Source organism: Anser anser, assembly GCF_964211835.1.
Source record: "Anser anser genome assembly, chromosome: Z".
NCBI classification, from domain to species: Eukaryota; Metazoa; Chordata; class Aves; order Anseriformes; family Anatidae; genus Anser; species Anser anser.
In genome coordinates this window covers 48,980,586-49,000,395 of record NC_139723.1, presented here as the reverse complement: position 1 = coordinate 49,000,395, position 19,810 = coordinate 48,980,586, and the positions used below count along the sequence as shown (strand labels likewise).

The following is a 19,810-nucleotide window of genomic DNA, read 5'->3' as shown; positions in this document are numbered from 1 at the left end:
CTTTCTTGAATAAATCATGCAGGACCTTACTTTGTAAATATTTAACAGGCTAGGAAAGCTATGTAGCTCTACTATGTGATATCTCTTCCTCTCTCAGAAAAAAAAAAAAAAAAAAAAGCTTAATTCAGGGATGATACATTTGTACACAGGGGACTTTGGTGTTCTAGAAACAACAAACTACAGTGATTTTTTTTGTTTTGTGTTGTTTGTTTTTGTTTTTTCCCTCTTTTTTCCCCAATGGAAAACAAAAAAAAACTAATATGAGAAAATTGCCTACTCAGAAATCCTGTGTAAGTGAATAATGACAGAAATTCCTATAAAAATTTTTATCTTTCTATTCATCGGCAAAACCCATTCTAGTAACACAAAAAGGAATCACAAAACAGTCAGCATGCTTGAAGTTTCTGTAATACCCAGTTAAGGAGAGTGGCACATAGTAAATTAATGTGTTTTTTTTCTGCACAAGAGATACCATTTCCTGAAAAACAACATATAATATGTATCTCTGGAGAAATACAATGCATTTCTTTGCAAAACTATGTACCTACATTTGATTAGATCAAACATTTTGCAGTGCATTCCTCCTCTCTTCAAATAACACACAGGATTATCTGAAAGCCACAACAGTGAACTGAGGGACAGAGAACTGGGATAATAGAAATGTTATCCCAAATCCATCAGTCCTCCCTCCCACAATTTAATATAACCTTTCCACTTTTGTCTTCTTACCTGTCCTGTTTTTCTCCTGTGCCATGCAAGTCAGCGCATGGAATGTGGGATTGCTGTGACTATTTACACTGGAGGAACCAGGAAAGTATTAATTACTATGGATGTATAAATCCTTCTGCCTGAAGCACCTTGGACATCGACAGGTTCCTCTTACCTGAAAACTCTCCCTTCTCTTTGTATACAATGGTACAGTTACCACCACTATCTGTCTGGAGGAAAGTCTAGAGGAGATATCCCAAGGATTTTCCTTTAAACTAAATGCACTTTCCTGTTTGTTTGTTTTCTATGTGAGGGATAGAAATTAGATAGAATTGTTTGGGTCTCATACAAAAATCGTTTAACTGCATGACAGTGGTCAAACACTGGAACAGGCAAGAAGTGTCCCATGCCTGTCAGTGTTCAAGAGGCACACAGGCAATGCCCCCAGTAATACATTTGGGTTAGGCCTGAAGTAACTTTTGGTTAGGCCTGAAGTAGTCAGGCAGTTGGATTAGACGACGTTTGTAGGTTCCTTCCAACTGAACTATCCTATCCTATCCTATCCTATCCTATCCTATCCTATCCTATCCTATCCTATCCTAGTCTAGTCTAGTCTAGTCTAGTCTAGTCTACTGATCTGTAAGTTGGTATAGATACATTACCAATTGTGCCTTTCTCATGTACCATAAAACAAAGCACTCCTTTGGAAATTTGAATTCCAAGAGTTTAATCAGATTAATTTTCAATGATTACATTGGTTTGGTTGTTGAACCTCAAGTGTGAACAAAATGTGATCTTGAATTGCTTTCATATCTGAATCTCCTTTAAAGACACTCCAACAAACAGAACTAGTGTTGGTACCTGGCTACAAATGTACTAGTAAATATTTTACTTAGTCAGCACTGAGGAATTAGACAATGATTGTGTAACAAATGATTTGTCATGATACTTTCAAATATACTAAGCCTTATGATGTTCCTTTAAACAGAGAAACTCAGATTAGTTAATTATTAGGTTGTTAAATCACATGAGGGGGAGAAAATGACAACGCATTATCTCACTAGGCTCTGTGTGGAATACCAGAAAACGTACAAGGGTAAACCACCCTGAGTGAAGAAAAACTTTAGCTAAGTATCATGTACCTTGTAATCACTACTTTCACAAACAAAGATGAGGGATAAAAATATAAAAATATATATAATTAAGATACCTGGGGAAAGGTCATTGGCTATAAAGCTACTATAGAAACCTACTCTTTTTAAGCTCAGCTGACTTTGTAAATAAAAAGCCACTAACTGATGCATCCCAAAGTTCAAATAGATAATGAACAGAATGGATATGTTCTCTGATTATTAGTTCATTATGTAAATTTTCTTCATACAAAAAATTCTGAATGGGAAAAAAAAATCTTATATGAAATATATAAGCCCATTATCAGTTTCTTGTGTAGAAAAACACCGGGGGAGAGGTCAACTTAAGAAGATTTCATAGATATTGCATATTGATGTACTTGCTTCAAGTTTACAGTTTGTGTCTCCAGTAGTTCCTCAAATAATTTCATGTATTTTAACAGTACAGCTTAAAGAATACAGTGAGACTCCATGAGATACTTTGGGACAAGTAAATCAGAGAATATAGCACTTGAAATGAATATGCTTTTGGGTCACAGATCTCTTTCAGTCTTGGATATGACTGTACACTTACTGATAGCATCAAATTCAAGAATATCTGAACGATCCTTATATTCTATGAGAGCAAAAAAATAAAAAAAACTACAGTGAAACAACAATTAAAAAATGACTGCAACAACACTTCTAAGACATCAATCCTTGCAAAGTAAATTTGCAGCCCTAAACTTCATTGACCATGTTCAGTCATCAGAGAGAATCCTCAATGCACAGGACGTACAATAGAAAAGTAGGTCTTTTGCATTCACACCCGACAAATGAGAAAAAAAGAATCTAAGCTTCCAAAGGAGTTCTGCCTGACAGACAAAACTGCGTAACATATTTCAAAATGATCCCAAATGTGTTTTTTTTTCAGTAAGATGAGGGACTTGCCAGAGACTGCTGTTGGATGGTACATCAGTGTTCCCTGGATTTAGAGAGCCTTATCCTGTTTGTTTGTTTGTTCATTTTCAGCATAACTCCACAGACTTAAATGAGTATGTCTGCATGTCTGCATGCACATTTGAATGCAGCTGCTTGCAATGTATGCACGCATATATGTGTCTCTTACATGGAGGGTTTTGACTTTTTTTCCCTTCTCTATTCTGTCTGTCATACCTGCATAAGACTGCTGTCTTGCTCAAAAAGAGACATCTGGATAGTTCGATTTATACTGTCCTGATACAATGTTGTGTATATAGTTAAAGTAATGAAGTTATGGTTTAAATGGGAATGGTATTGGAAACATTAATAAGAAAGATATTCTAAAGTAATATTATGGTTGATATTGGTTGGGGCAATAAATGCAATTTTTAAACAAATACTTTCAAAACTTCCAAAAATGGTATGTTTTACTATTATTCCTTTTACAGACAGATATGATTTTGGCATATTGTAACATCATAGCAGTGTTATGTTAATATTTACCTTTTACTTTGTCTCTTTTCTTGGCAATGTAACTAGTTACTAAAGATGGCTTTTTTCATATTAACTACTTAACTGCTGTCTTTGCCCTTTCATAACAGTCAGAATTTTGCATGGATACTCCTATGATCAGTTTCATTGTATATCTGACATTTCAAGGAACTAATATTTTAATTTCCCTTAGAGCTTTTGTTATTTCAGGTGTTTGCTGATCTGCCCTGATGACCGGAGCTAACAATGACAGTCTACATATGATGCCCACATATAATCAAGCTGAAACATACAGGAATATATTAATAGGAAATTGTTACCACATAAATTTAGAGATAATCTTTTTATCAGTCTTGCCAATATTATCAAACCATTAACCAATTATTAGTAACTACACAGACAGTCAGAGTAAACAATTTCAGTAGTATGCAAAAAAAAAACTAAAACTCCCAGAAAGCTGTCATATATTCATAACACATAGTTGTGGTGGTAGGGTTTAAATCACAGTTCTATGTGACAAAAAAAAAATACAAAAATTCTTGCAGTTATGTCATCCTGTCTCTGTCCTGCCCTTTATCAATTGTCATTTGCTTTAATTTTCCTGCCTCCAAATATTTCTTGTTTTTCTATTTAAATGTAGAAATTCCTGCTTCTCTGAGCATGCAGTCTTCTGCCTGCATGGTTGTAACCAGTGATTGATTAGATGTGGGGAAGCTGCTCTCATCCATGATCCTCAAGGTACCCACAGTTCAAGCACAAAACACCCAGTACAGTCAGTGTCTGCCATGAGATCAGTGAGGAGCATGAGTAAGATCTCCCATGCATATTGGCCACAAAATGACACTGGTGGACAGTGAGAAGGGAGTGAACCTTCCTTTGGTGGAGGGTTTGAGGGTTAGACAGAGGATGACAGCTGCTTATAACATTGGACTGCATACATTGCCATGTTCACCTTAAAGAACAACATACATCACACTTGGTAGCAACACGTTCTTCTCTTTTCATCCTCTGGGACATATTTCAGATCTTTCCAATGAGGTTTGCCTTTATCTTTGAAGACTGACCTACAGAATCAGAATGAAAAAGTTAACTCACATTGACAATTTCATCCACAGAGATTCAAAGTTGTCAGGCTCTGGGGTAGCATGGATCTAACACACCTGGAGATCAGACCCAGAATCTATTTCTCATTTACAAATGGAGATAAGTACCTCGAATTTCACTCAGGGATCCCTAGCCTTCACTCTGCTTGTCCTTTAAATTTTCACAGCTGCGTAATGTTATAAAACTTGTTGGTAATTACAGCTAAAATAGGGCACGTTTTTAGTAGCTCATTTTATTCTCTGTTCAGCAGTTACTGAATCGGTTCAGGACAAGAAGCAATGGGAAAAAACTGGCATGCAAGATGTTCCTCCTAAACATCAGGAAACACTTTACTGTGTGTGTGACTGTGCACTGGCACAGGTTGTTCAGAGCGGTTGTAGAGTCTGTCTCTTTGGGGATCTTCAAAAGCCATCTGGACATGGTTCTGAGCATCCCAGCTTGACATTATAGGTGTACCTGCTTGAGCAGGGGTTGGACCAGATGACTTTCAGAGGTCCCTTCCAGCCTCAACAGTTGTGTAATTCTGTAATTTTTTTGGTATCTTCTTTAACAGAACAGAAAAGAAATTTCAGAAATACTATAACATTTCTATAATGGTATAAAGTATATCTTTTAAAAGGCAACATTTACTTTTTAAGAATACTGTACATGTTGCCATATTTTTCCTGACATAATTAAAAAATATTGTTTGTTTGGTTTTTCAGGAATAATTGTAGTGGTTTATTTCCTATTTTTTCATGGAAAAGCAGACCAATTTCTACAGATAGCATCAACAGTCTTATTAACAGCAACCAAAAACAAAGCAATGCAGAACTACTCACTCCTGGTACATTCTTTAGGCATTTTTTTAAAAGATACATAAGATGATTGAAATTAGGACACCAGATCTTGGAAGAGAAGGAAAAACTATGCCAAACAGATAACAAAATTAATAGTAAAAGCAAAGTATACATGGTGGGGATTTTGTGCTGCCTCTGAAGAAAGTATTTTTGTATGACACTAATGTCATTTAGACGTTATAAGCATTTCAAACATTTAATTTTTCTTTTGGTTGTGATGATGCATTTGCTAATTAGTTATTCCCATATAAAAGTCTCTAGGTTTGAATTGCCAGTATTGTATTGCAAAAGGCTTTGGATCATAAAAGTTTAATTATGGAAACAACAATGCCCATCTTGCCTTGTTTAGCTGTTATTCTACTTGTGCCATCAAGATGTGATGATGTTTGTTCCAGCCACACAAAGCAAATTCAGTACATACTGTGCTTTTCAGCCTGTATAAAAGCTTAAACTTTGAGTAGGGACATAGTTCCTACCATTTATTAAATGAACTTTGGGTCTCAATTTCACCACTGTTAGGTAAGCTGTTGTGATTATATTTGATTCAGGCCAGCTATTGCGCAATTGTTCCTCTTACATGCTTCTTAATTGCTAGCTATATGTTTGGTAGTTTGTGAAGAGACTGAAATAGAAATATATAACAGGACAGTATTTAATTTAAATTGTAGTCACAAATGTATCTTATTTTAATGTTATTAGACATTTCCAATCAATGTCACTTAACAGTTGTGAGAAAAACTCCTACATGAGCAAAGTATGCTGGCCTGCTTTTCCTGGTGGAAAATCAAGCGTTGGTGTCTGTTGAGCAACATCAGTGTAGAGACATAACAGGGAACCTCAGAATTAGAACGAAGGATGGATGACTAACAGACTGGACACAAGTAATATTGATTTTCTGTAGTACCCCTTGCAGTTTAAATAAAAAAAATAAAAAAATAAAGTAAATAAATAAATAAAAGACTATTGGTAATAGACTAACAGGAGTGGTTGCATTTTATGTCTATCTACTAAAAAGGAGGCAGGGAAGTGACACCAATTTGAGGGTGACAAACGATTAGGAGGCTGCAGTCATTAAACTGGAGATAATCAGGACCTTGATAGAAATTGTTGAATAAGTAATGAATGGCATCAAATGATTAGTATCATTTTAAACAGAAGATAATTGTGCAGATCATAAAGCAATGACAACTAAAACTGTTACCCAAGGATCATCTTACTGAAGCCTGAAGTCATGCAAAGTAGCTTTACCCTTCAAAAACAGGAATTACAGAACATGTTGAAAAACAAAACCAGAGAGGCTTGAATTTCTGGTGTTTTGCAGAGAGATATTCAGGTAGGGAAGGCAGGGAGAAGAACCCCCCCATATACACTACCATGAACTATAATACTGCCAAGTGTTGAAGTTATATACACTGCCAGCAGCAACATTTGTTATGTGTTTATATGATCATATTCATGTGCTGAATTAAACATTATGGTCATGTGACCAGAACCTCCCTCCTGCCACCCATAGTGTAACCTCTGTGAAATAAATAGAGCACTGCAATGCAAAAATGTTCAGACCAAGGTACTGCAAACACTTTCATAAAGAGAAGCGGGAACTCACTTTGAAAGCACTGATCAGAAGTGCCATAGTTTTTCACATATTATTGTCTAAGATCTATAGGCGTATATTAGATTATATGTGTAGCTATGTTAGAATATGACCATGGTCATATGCTGCCCACGAGTCACTGTTCAAATTGTCCTGCTTCTTAACTCTTGAACTTTTTTAGTGTGGCCAGTGTAAACATTTTGATGTGTAGTGGTTTGATCTGGAATGCTAGACTTATAAGACTAGGACAGTCAGAAAAAGAGTAAATAAAGAAGTGGGTGTTTCTACTTCATTGGTAAATTAATTCAACTTTTTTCAAGGCAACTGTTATATACAAGAGAGAACTTTTCTTCCAGTATGTACTACTGTGTGTTTTTTTGTTTTGTTTTGTTTTGTTTGAGAGTGTTTCTGTGAAGAGTACTAACTATCAACAAAAAATATAGTCTAGTCTTTCTCTGTGGTTTCTAACAATATACTTCTGGTGAATACATTCATTATTTCCTCTTCATTTGTGATTTCTACCTTTGTTTAATGGAAAAAAAAATCCTACATTTCATGTAAAAGATTAAGAGCATTAAATTTCTGCTTTTAAATCCTAATTAAAAATACATTCAGTGAGGGACCAATCCACAAAGTCAAAGGATTTTGGTGAAAAATAAGAGCCCTCTAATCTCTGATTATTTTTCTTCTGTAACATGGAAATAAAGTACACATGCTTGCTTTTTACTCTAATTGGTTATCTCCTTTTTTAATTTTCTTCATTCAGTTGACTGTAAAACGTTTTTTAGTCTTTACTTTCATTTCAGAAAAATAGTGTTATCAGATATTTTTTGGTGGGATTGCCTTCTTTGGTGGGAGAAGGTGAAGAGAAATCAAAGCAAAACCAAAGGATATGATGTTCCACAATAAATTGCATGTACTATTTACACAAAACCTAAATACTGTGTTAATTTCTGAAGAGACATGTAACAGAAAGGCCCCCCATATTTATCAGTCCTATGAGCACAGGAAAGTCAGGTAGTTTTAGGTAGGTTATTTAGGACTGTACCTCTACTGTACATCACAGACTTTGGTTTGAAAGAGGAAGGATCCCAGTGTAAAAATATCTTTTCATAGTATGAAACAAAGTGTAAATATGCTGTGGAGAAAGAAAGTGGCTTTTCTCCAAAAGAAGAAAATTTTTAAAAGTTGGTTAACTGCATATATGATCACTCTTCTCTTCATAGTAATTTAGCAATAACTATTCCTTTTTGAATTCAGGTACTTATCATACAGCTCTTGGTGTTATTCTTTAACATAGAAGATAGGCAACAGCTATATATGTTACTAATAGTAATGCACTGTTTTTTCCTTTACAGATATTTATAAACAATGAATGGCACAATTCAGTCAGTGGTAAAAAATTTGAAGTCTTTAACCCTGCAAATGAAGAGAAAATCTGTGAGATTGAAGAAGGCGACAAGGTAGAGGGTTTTGTTTTGTTTTGTTTTTCCTTCTTTTAAACTTAGCTTTAAATTCAATTCTGCATTAAAGCAGGAAGATGAGCATCCATCTCTGCTGATATAAACTTTAAATGTTTGGGTTTTTTTAATAAACTCTTTAATGTTTTCATAAATGACTTGGATACAGGACTAGAAGTTGTTTTGAGTAAGTTTGCAGATGATACTAAATTGGGAGGAGCTGCTGACTCTCTTGATTGTAGAGAAACCTTGTAGAGAGATCTTGACAAATTAAAGAACTGGACAATCACCAGTTAATATGAAGTTTAACAAGATATGAAGTTTAACAAATATAAAGTTTAACAAGAGCAAGTGCTGAATTGTGCACTTGGGACTAGGTGACTCTAGCTGTACGTACAGACTGGGAGCTCAGAGACTGGAGAGTAGACCCACAGAAAGGGATCTGGGGGTTCTGGTTGTCAGCAAGTTGAACATGAGCCAGCAGTGTGCCCCGGCAGCCAAAAGAACCAAACGTACCTTCAGGTGCACAAGAGACAGCACTGCTAGCTGGTTGAGGGAAGGGATTGTCCTGCTCTGCTCTGCGCTGGTGCAGCCCCACCTTGAGAGCTCTGTGCAGTTTTGGGCACCACATTTAAAAAAAAAAAAAAAGATATAAAACGGTATGTCCAAGGAAGGGTAACAAAGAGGTGGAAACATACAAGGAGTGGCTGAAGTCACTGTGTGGGAGTGACTTATGGGGAGGCCTCATGGCAGCCTGTAGCTCCTTCATGAGGGGAGCAGACGGGCAGGAGGTAGCTAATGTCTGCTCTCAGTGGACACCTACAGGACCTGAGGGAACAGCATGGAGCTGCAACAAGGGAGCATCAGGCTGGGTGTTGGGAAAAGGTTCTGCACCCAGAGGGTGGGGTTGGACACTGGGACAGGCTCCCCAGGGCAGTGGTCACAGTGCCGAGCCTGTTGGAGTTCAAGAAACGTTTGGACAACGCTCTCAGACACCTGGTCTGATTTTTGGGTAGTCCTGTGCAGACCCTGGAGTTGGACTCAATGACCCTTGTGGGTCCCTTCCAACTCAGGATATCCTATGATTCTATACTTCCACCCTCCTTTCTTGTGCTTCACTCTTAGGGTATTATACTAATAATATAATGAGGAAAGTTTTGTAGAAACATTTTTGTTAATTTTCCTGTTAATAATAGTAATTATTTTTGCTGTGTTTGATCAGTGGCATCTAGTTTTATTATTATTTTGTCATTATTTTTAATCATCATTTTATTTTGTTTTGTTTGTTTGTTTTCCTGGCTCTTCCTTATCTAATCTGTTCATAACACATTTATGTAAGGTTTTACATTACAAATGCCATAAATTGGAAAAATACTAACATCTTCTGATGGAGACTCTGAGAAGCTGTTCATTACCATCAGCATTTTTAGCTGTGAATTTTTCTTCTCAGTAATGTCATCTTGAAAATGTAGTTTTGTGAAGAATATATTGAAACATAGTACAAAAGTGGGCTATGAAGCTGAAGGTCATCTACCAAATAGACATTAATCCCAGCAAAGTGTATTTCTGTACTGGATGTTAAACTGATGATTTTAAGCAAAGAAGTAAAAACATTGTTAACACTTAAAAACAAACTTTTTTTTTACGTGTGTGAGATTTTTTTTTTACTAGAAAAAATACTGGAAAATGGCATTTAATCAGATGTATAATGAAAAGCTATGTCCTCAAATAAGCAGCTTTGTGTTTTCATCACAGTAAGTATTTTTAGATGAAAAAGGATTTACTTAGTTTGACCATAGAGTTTAAATATATGTTATCAAGTAGGGGAGTTGCTTGTTTAAATAGAACAGACAATGTTGCTTAAACACTTTTAAAACTGATGAGTAAATAAATTTTTGGATAAAGTATGAGAAAATAAGTATGAGAAGTGAATGTTCTGTTTCCAGTTGACAGTTGCACACACACAAACACAAAATAAATAAATATTTTTTAAAAATACTGTTCGAAAATAACATTGTTTTTGCAATTAATGTTTTGGTTCCTGCAAATATTTATTTCCTTTTCTAGTTTTCCCTTTTGAAGTCAAATTTAGATGTCCAAATGCAAGAAAAAAAAAAAAAAAAGAATAGAATAGAATAGATTTTCTTATATTTCTCACAAAATGATATCTGATGTTCATTTCAGCCAAGAAATATTCATCACTAGAATTATTTGTGTATGAGGCCTGTTTTAAATTTAGCAGCAAAATGTCTGCTGAACACCATTTTATCCATGAAAGATATTAATAAACTCATAAACAGTCTATTAGTGCTGGAAGTTCACCACCAATTTATTGTCAAAATAGTTAGCACACTCTCTTTAAGAATATTTGACTTTACAGAGATTCACTCTGAAATTAAATGGTTTTTTGAGAAATGTGTAGGAACAGAGTTCATTCAGCTTCCTGTGCTCACCAAAACTTAGTTATTCTGTTAGGTAATTTCATCCTGAATGTCTTGATGAACTTTGGCTCAAGAGCTCTCTGTCAAGTATATGAGCAATAGTGACCATACAGGAAGGCTATAGCGAAGATAGATTTTAAATTTTTTCTTTGACTAAGGTAATTGAAAAAATCTGCATGAATCTAGTTTTTGATAACTTCATATGTCTGATCGTAAGTTCTTAAAACGTCTTACTCATGCCTTTTTTCATTCCCAGTTACCTATCTCAGTATCACTGAGATTATTTCAGGCTTGTTTTTCCCTCAGCCAAAACATTTCATAAGCATGTTGTTTACTGTTGAATTTTATCAGAAAAGCACCGTAAGTGCTTTTGATGCAAAACCCTACTTCTATCACTTCTCTATTCAGTGTTTGAAAATAAGATTATATTGAAAATCAGGTTGGCCTAATATTTGTTCATTCTCCAATTAAATTGCTCATGACCTGCAACTGTTCATTTAACATTCAGAATTTTTCTAGTTTTAATTTTTTACAGGCAATATAGCAATGCATTAAATAGAAAGATGATGCTATTTGATGCATAGGTTTGCTTTCTCTCCAATAATTTTTCCAACTAATGTGTAAAGAAAATAACTATTAACTAAACTGCCAAGTGAACTGTATAAATCTAATAAATTACATGGGCACTGCGAACCTGATATTCTAGAGCCTACTCTTTACATAATAAGCCAAGAGATTTTAGGAAATTGTTTGTGCAATAGGGATGTACACTGCCTTGCAGTAGTATTTAAAAAAAAAAAAAATTTTTCCAGATTCACTAATCTTAAAGGCCCCTAGTAAAATAGTAAATAATAAAGCAGCTCAACACGTGGTCAGTAAGAACAAAGGTAAATGTATATTAATGAAAAGTCTATTTAAAAACTAAACAAAAAAAAATCTAGCTCTGTGTAGATCTAACCGGCTTTATTCTCTTGGTATAGATTTATGTTCCCAAATTAAATTTCATATATTTAAAGAATATTTTTTTTTCCTTACTTGTTATTCACAGCCCATAATTATCATTAAATATCCTTTTCTTGGTTTTAATTATTTCTACACTGAAGAACACATGGCAATGTTTTTAATTTTAATTTACATCATTCACACAAGTGCAGCTCATGGTTTCTCCCATTCTTTACTGGTGTAGGCCAAGGCATACATCCTAAGTTGTATTTCAAAGCTGTAGAATTTTTATGATAACAAGAGATAAGAAAAAAAAAAAAAAGAATTAAATATTCACTGAATGCATATTTCTGTGTCACAGATAAGTGATGAGTTATCTGACAACATTTTGGCAGTTTTTGAAGAAAAACAGCCCTTTTTAATCTGATAGATTTCAGCTACCTGCTGTAGACAATGGGTCAGTACAGTAATGATTGTGCAGGTTGTAAAGATCCTTCCCAACTACCATTTTTCAAACTTCATCCTAGGAAGTTTTGTGAGTCTCCTGTCCAGCAGATCTATACCAGACTTTAGTTTGTGGCTTTGGTTTTCTTTTTTCCCTATTGAAGGAGAATTAGTTAGTTAGACATCAGTTAAAGATTCTAGATCTGGTCCACATTTAGAACCCACTTAACCTGCACATTGACCTGCAGTCAACTTTGTTAACCTTAGTCACTTAGTTAACCTCATAGTGATTTACATGGATGAGATTCTTGCAATCAGAAGGAAAAAAAAAAAAAAGTATGCAAATTGCTTAAGAAAATATGTTCCATATATGTATTTCTCTTTTTCAAAAATCATTGTTTTTAATTTTTAACAAAAGACTGCAATAAACCTCCTTTTTGTTGTTATATTTCTTTCAGAATCTTTAACATGAAATATAAAAAAACTTCCAGGTTTCAAAAACCATTTCTCAAGGGATTTTTTTATCATTTTATCTGGAACGACTTTCCACACAAAAGAGTTTCATGTAATTGATTGTATATTTTCTCACTACACAAAAAGCCATATGGTAAATAACACATTATGTTATAAAAAACATTAATGGGCTGACAAATTATCTTGAGCCAATGCCTAAACTTTAAAGTACTTAGGCTTAGCATTTTGAATATAGTCAATTATTCAACGGTTAATATTATTTTAAATGCAAATGCAAATTTGTAATTTGTGTATTCATCCCCAGTTACAGACACTAAAAGAGAGACTTTTTAGAACTGGAGTTCCTTAATATGTTTTTATTTTATATTATTTTATTTTTATTTTATTTATTTTATTTTTTATTTCATGAGCTTTGAAAACCCATCTGCTTCTCATACAACTTCACATTGCTGAAATGATAGGAAAAGTGTTTGAAAGAAAATAACCTATATATCTAAAATTACTGTACAAATTCTGATTAGACTGGGATTGCAAAACACTTTGCATGTTTAGCAACTAACAAGCCTGGATGACAGAATCAATTACTGATTAATTTTATTTTTTTCTCCCACAGGCAGATGTAGACAAAGCTGTTAAAGCAGCTAGAAGAGCTTTTGAGCTTGGATCACCCTGGCGTACAATGGATGCTTCAGAGCGAGGAAGGCTCTTGAATAAACTAGCTGATTTAGTTGAAAGAGATAGATTGATTTTAGCTGTGAGTATAATATGTGAACAAAAAGGGGGAAAAAAATCTGTGTTCTGATTTTTAAAGATTGATATAAGCAAGAGTAATGCACTACAACCATGGAAAATGAGGCTGTTTCAGTATTCATTTTTCCCTCTCTATTCCAAATGCACCATATTAAACTGTTTTACACTCTGGTCGACAGACACCCTAAGTCCACAAAGTACTTGAGTATTTCATTAACTTTAAGATGATATTAAAGCTGCCTACAATCCATGCAATTTCAGTTGTTGAATCACAAGGACACGTTAATATAGACCCTATGCTTAACGCTTGTCTAAACCAAGACCTGAGTCAAGGCCTTACCTCAAAGCCTAGCTCAGAGCTTACAGATAATACCAGTGAGCGTGGGAAGAAATTCTGAATTTCAGTGTTATACATTGTTTTCACTAACTCTTGCTTGCAAATGGCTATGAGTTAAAAAAAGCAAACAAACAAACAAAAAACACCTTAACCCAGCAACATGGGTGGTAGGCAATCATTTCCTGTCTTTATCAACTATTGTTTGTTGGCCATGTTACTGCTCAACTGTGGACACACAGATGATGTGTGCATCACCAGATGATGTAGCACCACCATCTAACTGCAGTAATTCAAGGAAGAACATTTAAAGAATAAACGTTCCAGTTATTTGGTAAAGTGCAATACTCTACCTATTCCATGTTTGATGCTACAATTAAGATGATCTCTTTTCTATTTCACATGCCTTCTGGAATGAATATTTAGGCAAGTTAATTGTTTGTGTTCTCCTGAAGATGAACACTGGTTTTGTGCCAGGTATATGCCAATATGTGAGAGAGAATCAAGAGCATCCAGCATTCAGGATCATCACTCAGACTGATTTAATCACAATTAGAAGTATTTAGCCATTAGCTACAAAACACACCAATAATAAGTCAATAAAATTTAAACCTCCAAAATATGCAAAAGCTGCAATGAAATGTCTATTTCCTGTTCTATTTTCTTTATGGCTTTAGTATACAAAGGCACTTGTGCATGTCCAAACAGCTTTTTAAAGACAAATGAAAAATTCAAAGGAACTGAGGTTGTGTCCTCAAGCTCCGAAGATTACAACTCTCAGATTTACACTTTTCTTCAAGAAAGTTGATTCTCTGAACAACTGAACTAATCCTGTCACCTTGATATGGAATAACAATCACCTAGTTTTTCAGGAGAAATCTTCAGTGGCTAATGTGACCTTGACAGTGCTAGATTTATTGGAGTTGAGAAAGGGTAAATTTTAAGAGAGCTACATTTTTTAATAGGAAATGTATGCCCACTTCTCAGTTAAATACTGGACAAATTAGCATTTGCTTCTTTGTTGTACCACCTAAGGTATTACACATGCAAAGGGGATAGAGAAATAATCTTTTTCTTTTTTCTTTTTTTTTTTCTATAAGAAAAATGAAACATTTAGATTTCGTTCCCACTAGCCATTTTCATAATATTAAAATACTCCTTTTCTCTGAGACCCCTCCCAAGTTTCTATTTTGCTGACTTTGTTTTTATTTCCCATATTCCTCACATTATTGCCAACTTTTCCCTTTTAGATAAGGTGTGTTTGAACAAAGTGTTTCCAATGAACACAGACTTTGTCCACTCGTAGCTTATCCTAAGAACAGCAGAGCCAGTGCTACAGCTACAAATAGCATTATAGATATTAGAGGTCAAAACAGACCCCTTAGCTCATGTGTGTTTTAATGTGTTTTTGCATCTATTCAGGATGTAAATTATTCCATTTCACTGTTTTATATACTTATGTTTCTCATGAAGTCCATGAAGTCTCATGAAGTCCAGAGGCTGAACAGTCCTATAGGTATATAGGTATACTCTGGAATAGTAAGCAGTATGCTGAAAAAGCATTGATAACTTCTCCATTTGTTCTGCTGTCCTCTCAAATTTGATATCTGCAGTACATCGATTTAACTAAAATTTTGGACTTTAGAGGCAGGTTGTTGGTGAAACATTGTACATTCACAATTAGTCAGTATACTCATTATGAACATTAAGGAATTTTGGACATGCAAAATAACATTTAGAAAATAAAATAATATCTCTAAGATCTGACTAGATCTTGAAACTATACTTCAGGTTTTTACTACTAAGCATCCTTACAAGATTGTTCATAAAGCTGAAGGTCCACACTGTCTCTGTGATGAAAAACTTGAGAAAAAAATCTAGCACTATTAAGAAGATGTTGACATTATCTAAGGACTTCACATAGTCTTTACCTAAATGTCCCAATAGTTAGGGGTATTAAAATGGCATTAACTCAAACCACACTCCCTAGATTTGGCTGGAATGATACAATTAATTTCTCTCTCTTAATAGTTCCCGATGTCTCAGATCTTTCCTTTGCACATTAGGAGATTTGGGGTTTATTTTAGAATTATATTCCATACTTTGTCTCTTCTTGTTCATATAAGATGCCAATCATTCATTAAGCACATAGAAAGATCTCTCTTGATAATTAAAAAGTAGAGGATCCCAAGTTAGTGTGACAGTTATCAGTAGGAAACTACTGCCTTCCTTTTATGTCAATGTACATAAGTCAAGGGAGGCCACTCAATTTATTTGTAACAATTAACCCACAGACCCCTAGCTGTACATCTACAGCTTGTATAATATTCAGTTTAAACTGGAACATCTTAACCATTTCAAATGTATGGTGGTCATGATATCTGGATAGGTCACTGAGAATAAACCATCATGACATTTTCTCATTTGCAAATTCCCACCTTGGGTTTTTCAAGTGCTAAGTAGCCTTTAGAGGGGAATTAATCCCCTAGAAGCTAGTATTAAGTGCTAGTACTCTGAACTGAACAACAAGATACTAAGTGATGAAGTACAGAAATGAGAAGGCTTATCAATAGTTCATATTAACTTTGTAATTGCTGTTGTTTGCAGACAATGGAAGCCATCGATGGTGGGAAACTCTTTTCTACTGCCTACCTAATGGATTTAGGTGCCTGTATTAAAACATTACGCTACTGTGCAGGCTGGGCTGATAAAATCCATGGTCGGACTGTTCCAATGGGTGAGTAGCTTTGAGATAACAAATGTACATAATTGAAACAATGTGACCTGTGTAAAACTACCTTTTTCTAGAAGCTTCACAGCACCAAAAACATTTTAAATGGAAAATATTTTAGACAGTTCCTAATATAGCTTATCTTGTTTTATGCACCACTAATACATTTTACTGACAAGAAAACTTTTAGCTTATATATACATCTAGTAAGTCTCATAGGTTACTTTTGCATAGCAAGGTATCATTTATGCAAGGGTACAATACTGAAAGCCAGGTAGCAGCTCACTAAAGCAAAGATTAGCAGAAACAATAGTATTTCTTTCAGTTATTGGATAGCTTATTAGGAAGAGTACTAAAAGAGAGGAAACTTTTCTTTGTTTTCCTGAAATTTTATTCTGTTCCCTCTTCCATTAAGCAGCTCTAAGAAAACATTGTTGCTAGCCACCTTCTCTCAGAAGGACAAAGAAAAGAATGGTAATAAAGAAGGAATTAAGGAATACTGGAGTGATAAATACTTCAAACTTTTTGCATGACATGTATCCCTATGCTAGGCTTAATGGAACACATGTTTATTTGAAACAAAGAGAATTTTATACTTAATGGATTTGATTTAAGCTAAGGTCTAATATTAAAAAAAATGTCTGATATGTACCCAGGATTACAAGTAGCTTTTAGAGAAGAACTTTCAAAAAAAAAAAAAGTGATAAGAAAAAAAAGAAATGAAGAATGCTCATTGGTATGCTGTGCATACCACTTTGAGAAGCAGGGTTTTCACTGCGAAAACTCAGTCATACCGACAGAGTCAAACCTTGAAGCTATGAAGAAAGTAGGGATTGAATCCAGATGTACTTCATAGTTGTTCTTGCACAGTTAAGATTTTGAAAATATCTTAAGTAAAATTGTATGTAGCTAAGTTTGGTATCCAACTTTATCTTCTTTCTGATTTAACTGTTTCTCACAACTGTTTTTCCTGAATGTCTAATTTATTTCTTCTTCCTCTAGATGGAAACTTTTTCACATTTACAAGACATGAGCCCATTGGTGTGTGTGGCCAAATTATTCCTGTAAGTTGAAGCCATTTATATAACACGTAAATGTTCCTGTTGTAAATGGGCATGCTTTTGAAATGTTTTCTCTGCAAACAGATTAGTGAAACATTACCAGTCAGAAACTTTCTGTTTCTAAAATTAGAGACTATCTTAAGTATTCATCAAAATCTTTCATCAAATCATGACATTTTGAACAGTTAATCTAGTCCAGCCTTGTCTCTCTTCTCCCTGTATGTGGAGGGCAAATAAAACACAAAAGATTGGCTGATGAATTAGTTTGAAAGATAGAACTGCATTCTGCTGGAACCCCAAGATTTGGAAATAAACTAGTTGGAGAGAGTAATATAAGCCTATAACCAATAAAGTGTTTGGTACCTGGAATATCTGTTCTGTTATATATAATAACTGGACAACAAAAATCTCTAGTTATGGCTGAGAATCATTTACCTTGTTGATGGTACAAGCAATATAAAGAATATATTTAATTGGCACAATGATACTAAGACACGTTCCCAAGTTCCTGATCAGCGTCAAAATTCCCAGTTCTGAACTTGCTTATTCTAAATGAAGTTTCAAAAGGCCTGCCTGAATCTGAGCATCCAAAACACTGAGGAAATGAACTTTCAAACACTTTTTTTGTGAGATCTACATGCTTTCAACAGGTAGCTGTGAAAATGGTTATATGAGCTAGTCACGCCTAATCCACATGCCTTTTTGCACATAGTAGGTTTGGCAGCCTGACTTGACCTGCTCAACAGCTTGCCAGATTCTAAAAGAGTCAGCTTGTCTATCAGGTTTGTTCCGATATGTGGGACCTACTCTTGTTCCTGACATCCTTCAGCTGATCTTGCAGATTTTCTGTATCTTTAGACCACTACTTTGGTTTAGAGAACATCTCTAGAACGCAGCATATGGATCCAGCTTCTAGTACAGTTTGGGAATCTATTGATCTAGTTTCTTTTGTAAGTCCAGCACAAGATATTTCAAATGAAGCACAGAGTTAAGATATGGTAAAGAACTAGACACTCTTCTGTGTAAAATTACAGCCTGGAATTATGGACAATTTGTACAAATGCTGGCTTTCCATACAAAATGTTCAAGAATTTCTAAGTATATCTCTGTTTTCTCCCCACTGAAATTTAAAGCCACCTAGTTCAAGGTCTATACATAAAACATAATTTAAGGATTATGTGAATGCTGTAGAACACTTTTGCTAGCTCAGCGTTTCCCTTCCACTTCCAGTTCTTCTTCAATAAGAAAGACCAGAAAGCCCTGTAATCTTTTATTTTGGGTTATTTGTTCTTCAGTTATTTCTGAGGCTGGGGTGATGTTTAAATGAGATAAAGAGCAGTTGCATATTTTCTGACATACTAGGTAACTGTTAACTTCCTTTTCCTCTTTCTTGTGCATCTTTTGTGCTGAGACCCAAAGGCTTAATACTTCCTAAGCTATTAGAATTATTCTCAAAGAGGCAGCCCATTTTTCGCCAACGACATAGTCCCTTACACTGCTGAACATGGAGTCCAAAGGAATCAGCTGCTCTGCAGTTTGGTTGGACTAAACACAATAGAAAGCAGACAGTGAAACCACAATGGAAGAGAACAGCAGCAGTGTTACACCTTATTGCCTTGTCTCCCTTAGAAAACTGAATTGATGGTGAACACGATCATTTAAGAAACAAGACAGCAAAACTCCCAACTTTACCACTAATTCTACAACAGTCTTTCTGATAGGAGTACCCTTCTGGTCTCTTCAGTTTTTAACTAACACCTTGGATCCCCTGGAATCACATATACCAAAATCAGTGGTCTTTGTATAGTGTGGCTTGCCAGATGCTTTTTCGAAATACCGTCCCTTTGAAAAGAGTTCAACAAAGAGTTCATCCACACAGTTGGGTGCTATTATCATAGAAAAAAGCAAAGGCATTTTGGTTATGTATTAGTAATAGGATACACCTTCTCATCTGTCTTTCAGTGGAACTTCCCATTGGTTATGTTTATCTGGAAGATCGCCCCTGCCCTTTGTTGTGGAAACACAGTGGTTGTCAAACCAGCAGAACAAACACCACTGACTGCCCTTTACATGGGATCCTTAATTAAAGAGGTAAGTCAGTAACAGCACAGTTTTTTGCCCTTCTTTGAAATGTAAGAGAATACTGCAGCTGAAATGCCACAGAAGTAATATAAGCTAGGCTGTCCTCTGCAAGTACTTCTCATTGCATGTCTAGCCTTGTTCTATGGAACTTACCCTACTGTAAACCAGTGAAGCAAATCCAGGGCAAAAGCATACATATCTTTCAGCTTTATCCACACACACAGAGTAAACAAAACAAAACAATACAAAATAAACAAACAAAAA

General features: G+C 35.0%; 1 protein-coding gene across 1 annotated transcript in view; it reads left to right on the top strand.

The window, feature by feature from the left end:
- The window catches only part of ALDH1A1 (aldehyde dehydrogenase 1 family member A1), a 37,101-nt gene that overhangs the window by 1,192 nt on the left and 16,099 nt on the right, over window positions 1-19,810 (top strand). The window contains exons 2-6 of the mRNA XM_083817313.1: window positions 8,186-8,290; window positions 13,202-13,342; window positions 16,280-16,409; window positions 17,406-17,467; window positions 19,427-19,555. Of these exons, the coding sequence (XP_083673439.1) occupies window positions 8,186-8,290; window positions 13,202-13,342; window positions 16,280-16,409; window positions 17,406-17,467; window positions 19,427-19,555 (567 nt within the window). The remainder of the gene's footprint in view (window positions 1-8,185; window positions 8,291-13,201; window positions 13,343-16,279; window positions 16,410-17,405; window positions 17,468-19,426; window positions 19,556-19,810) is intronic.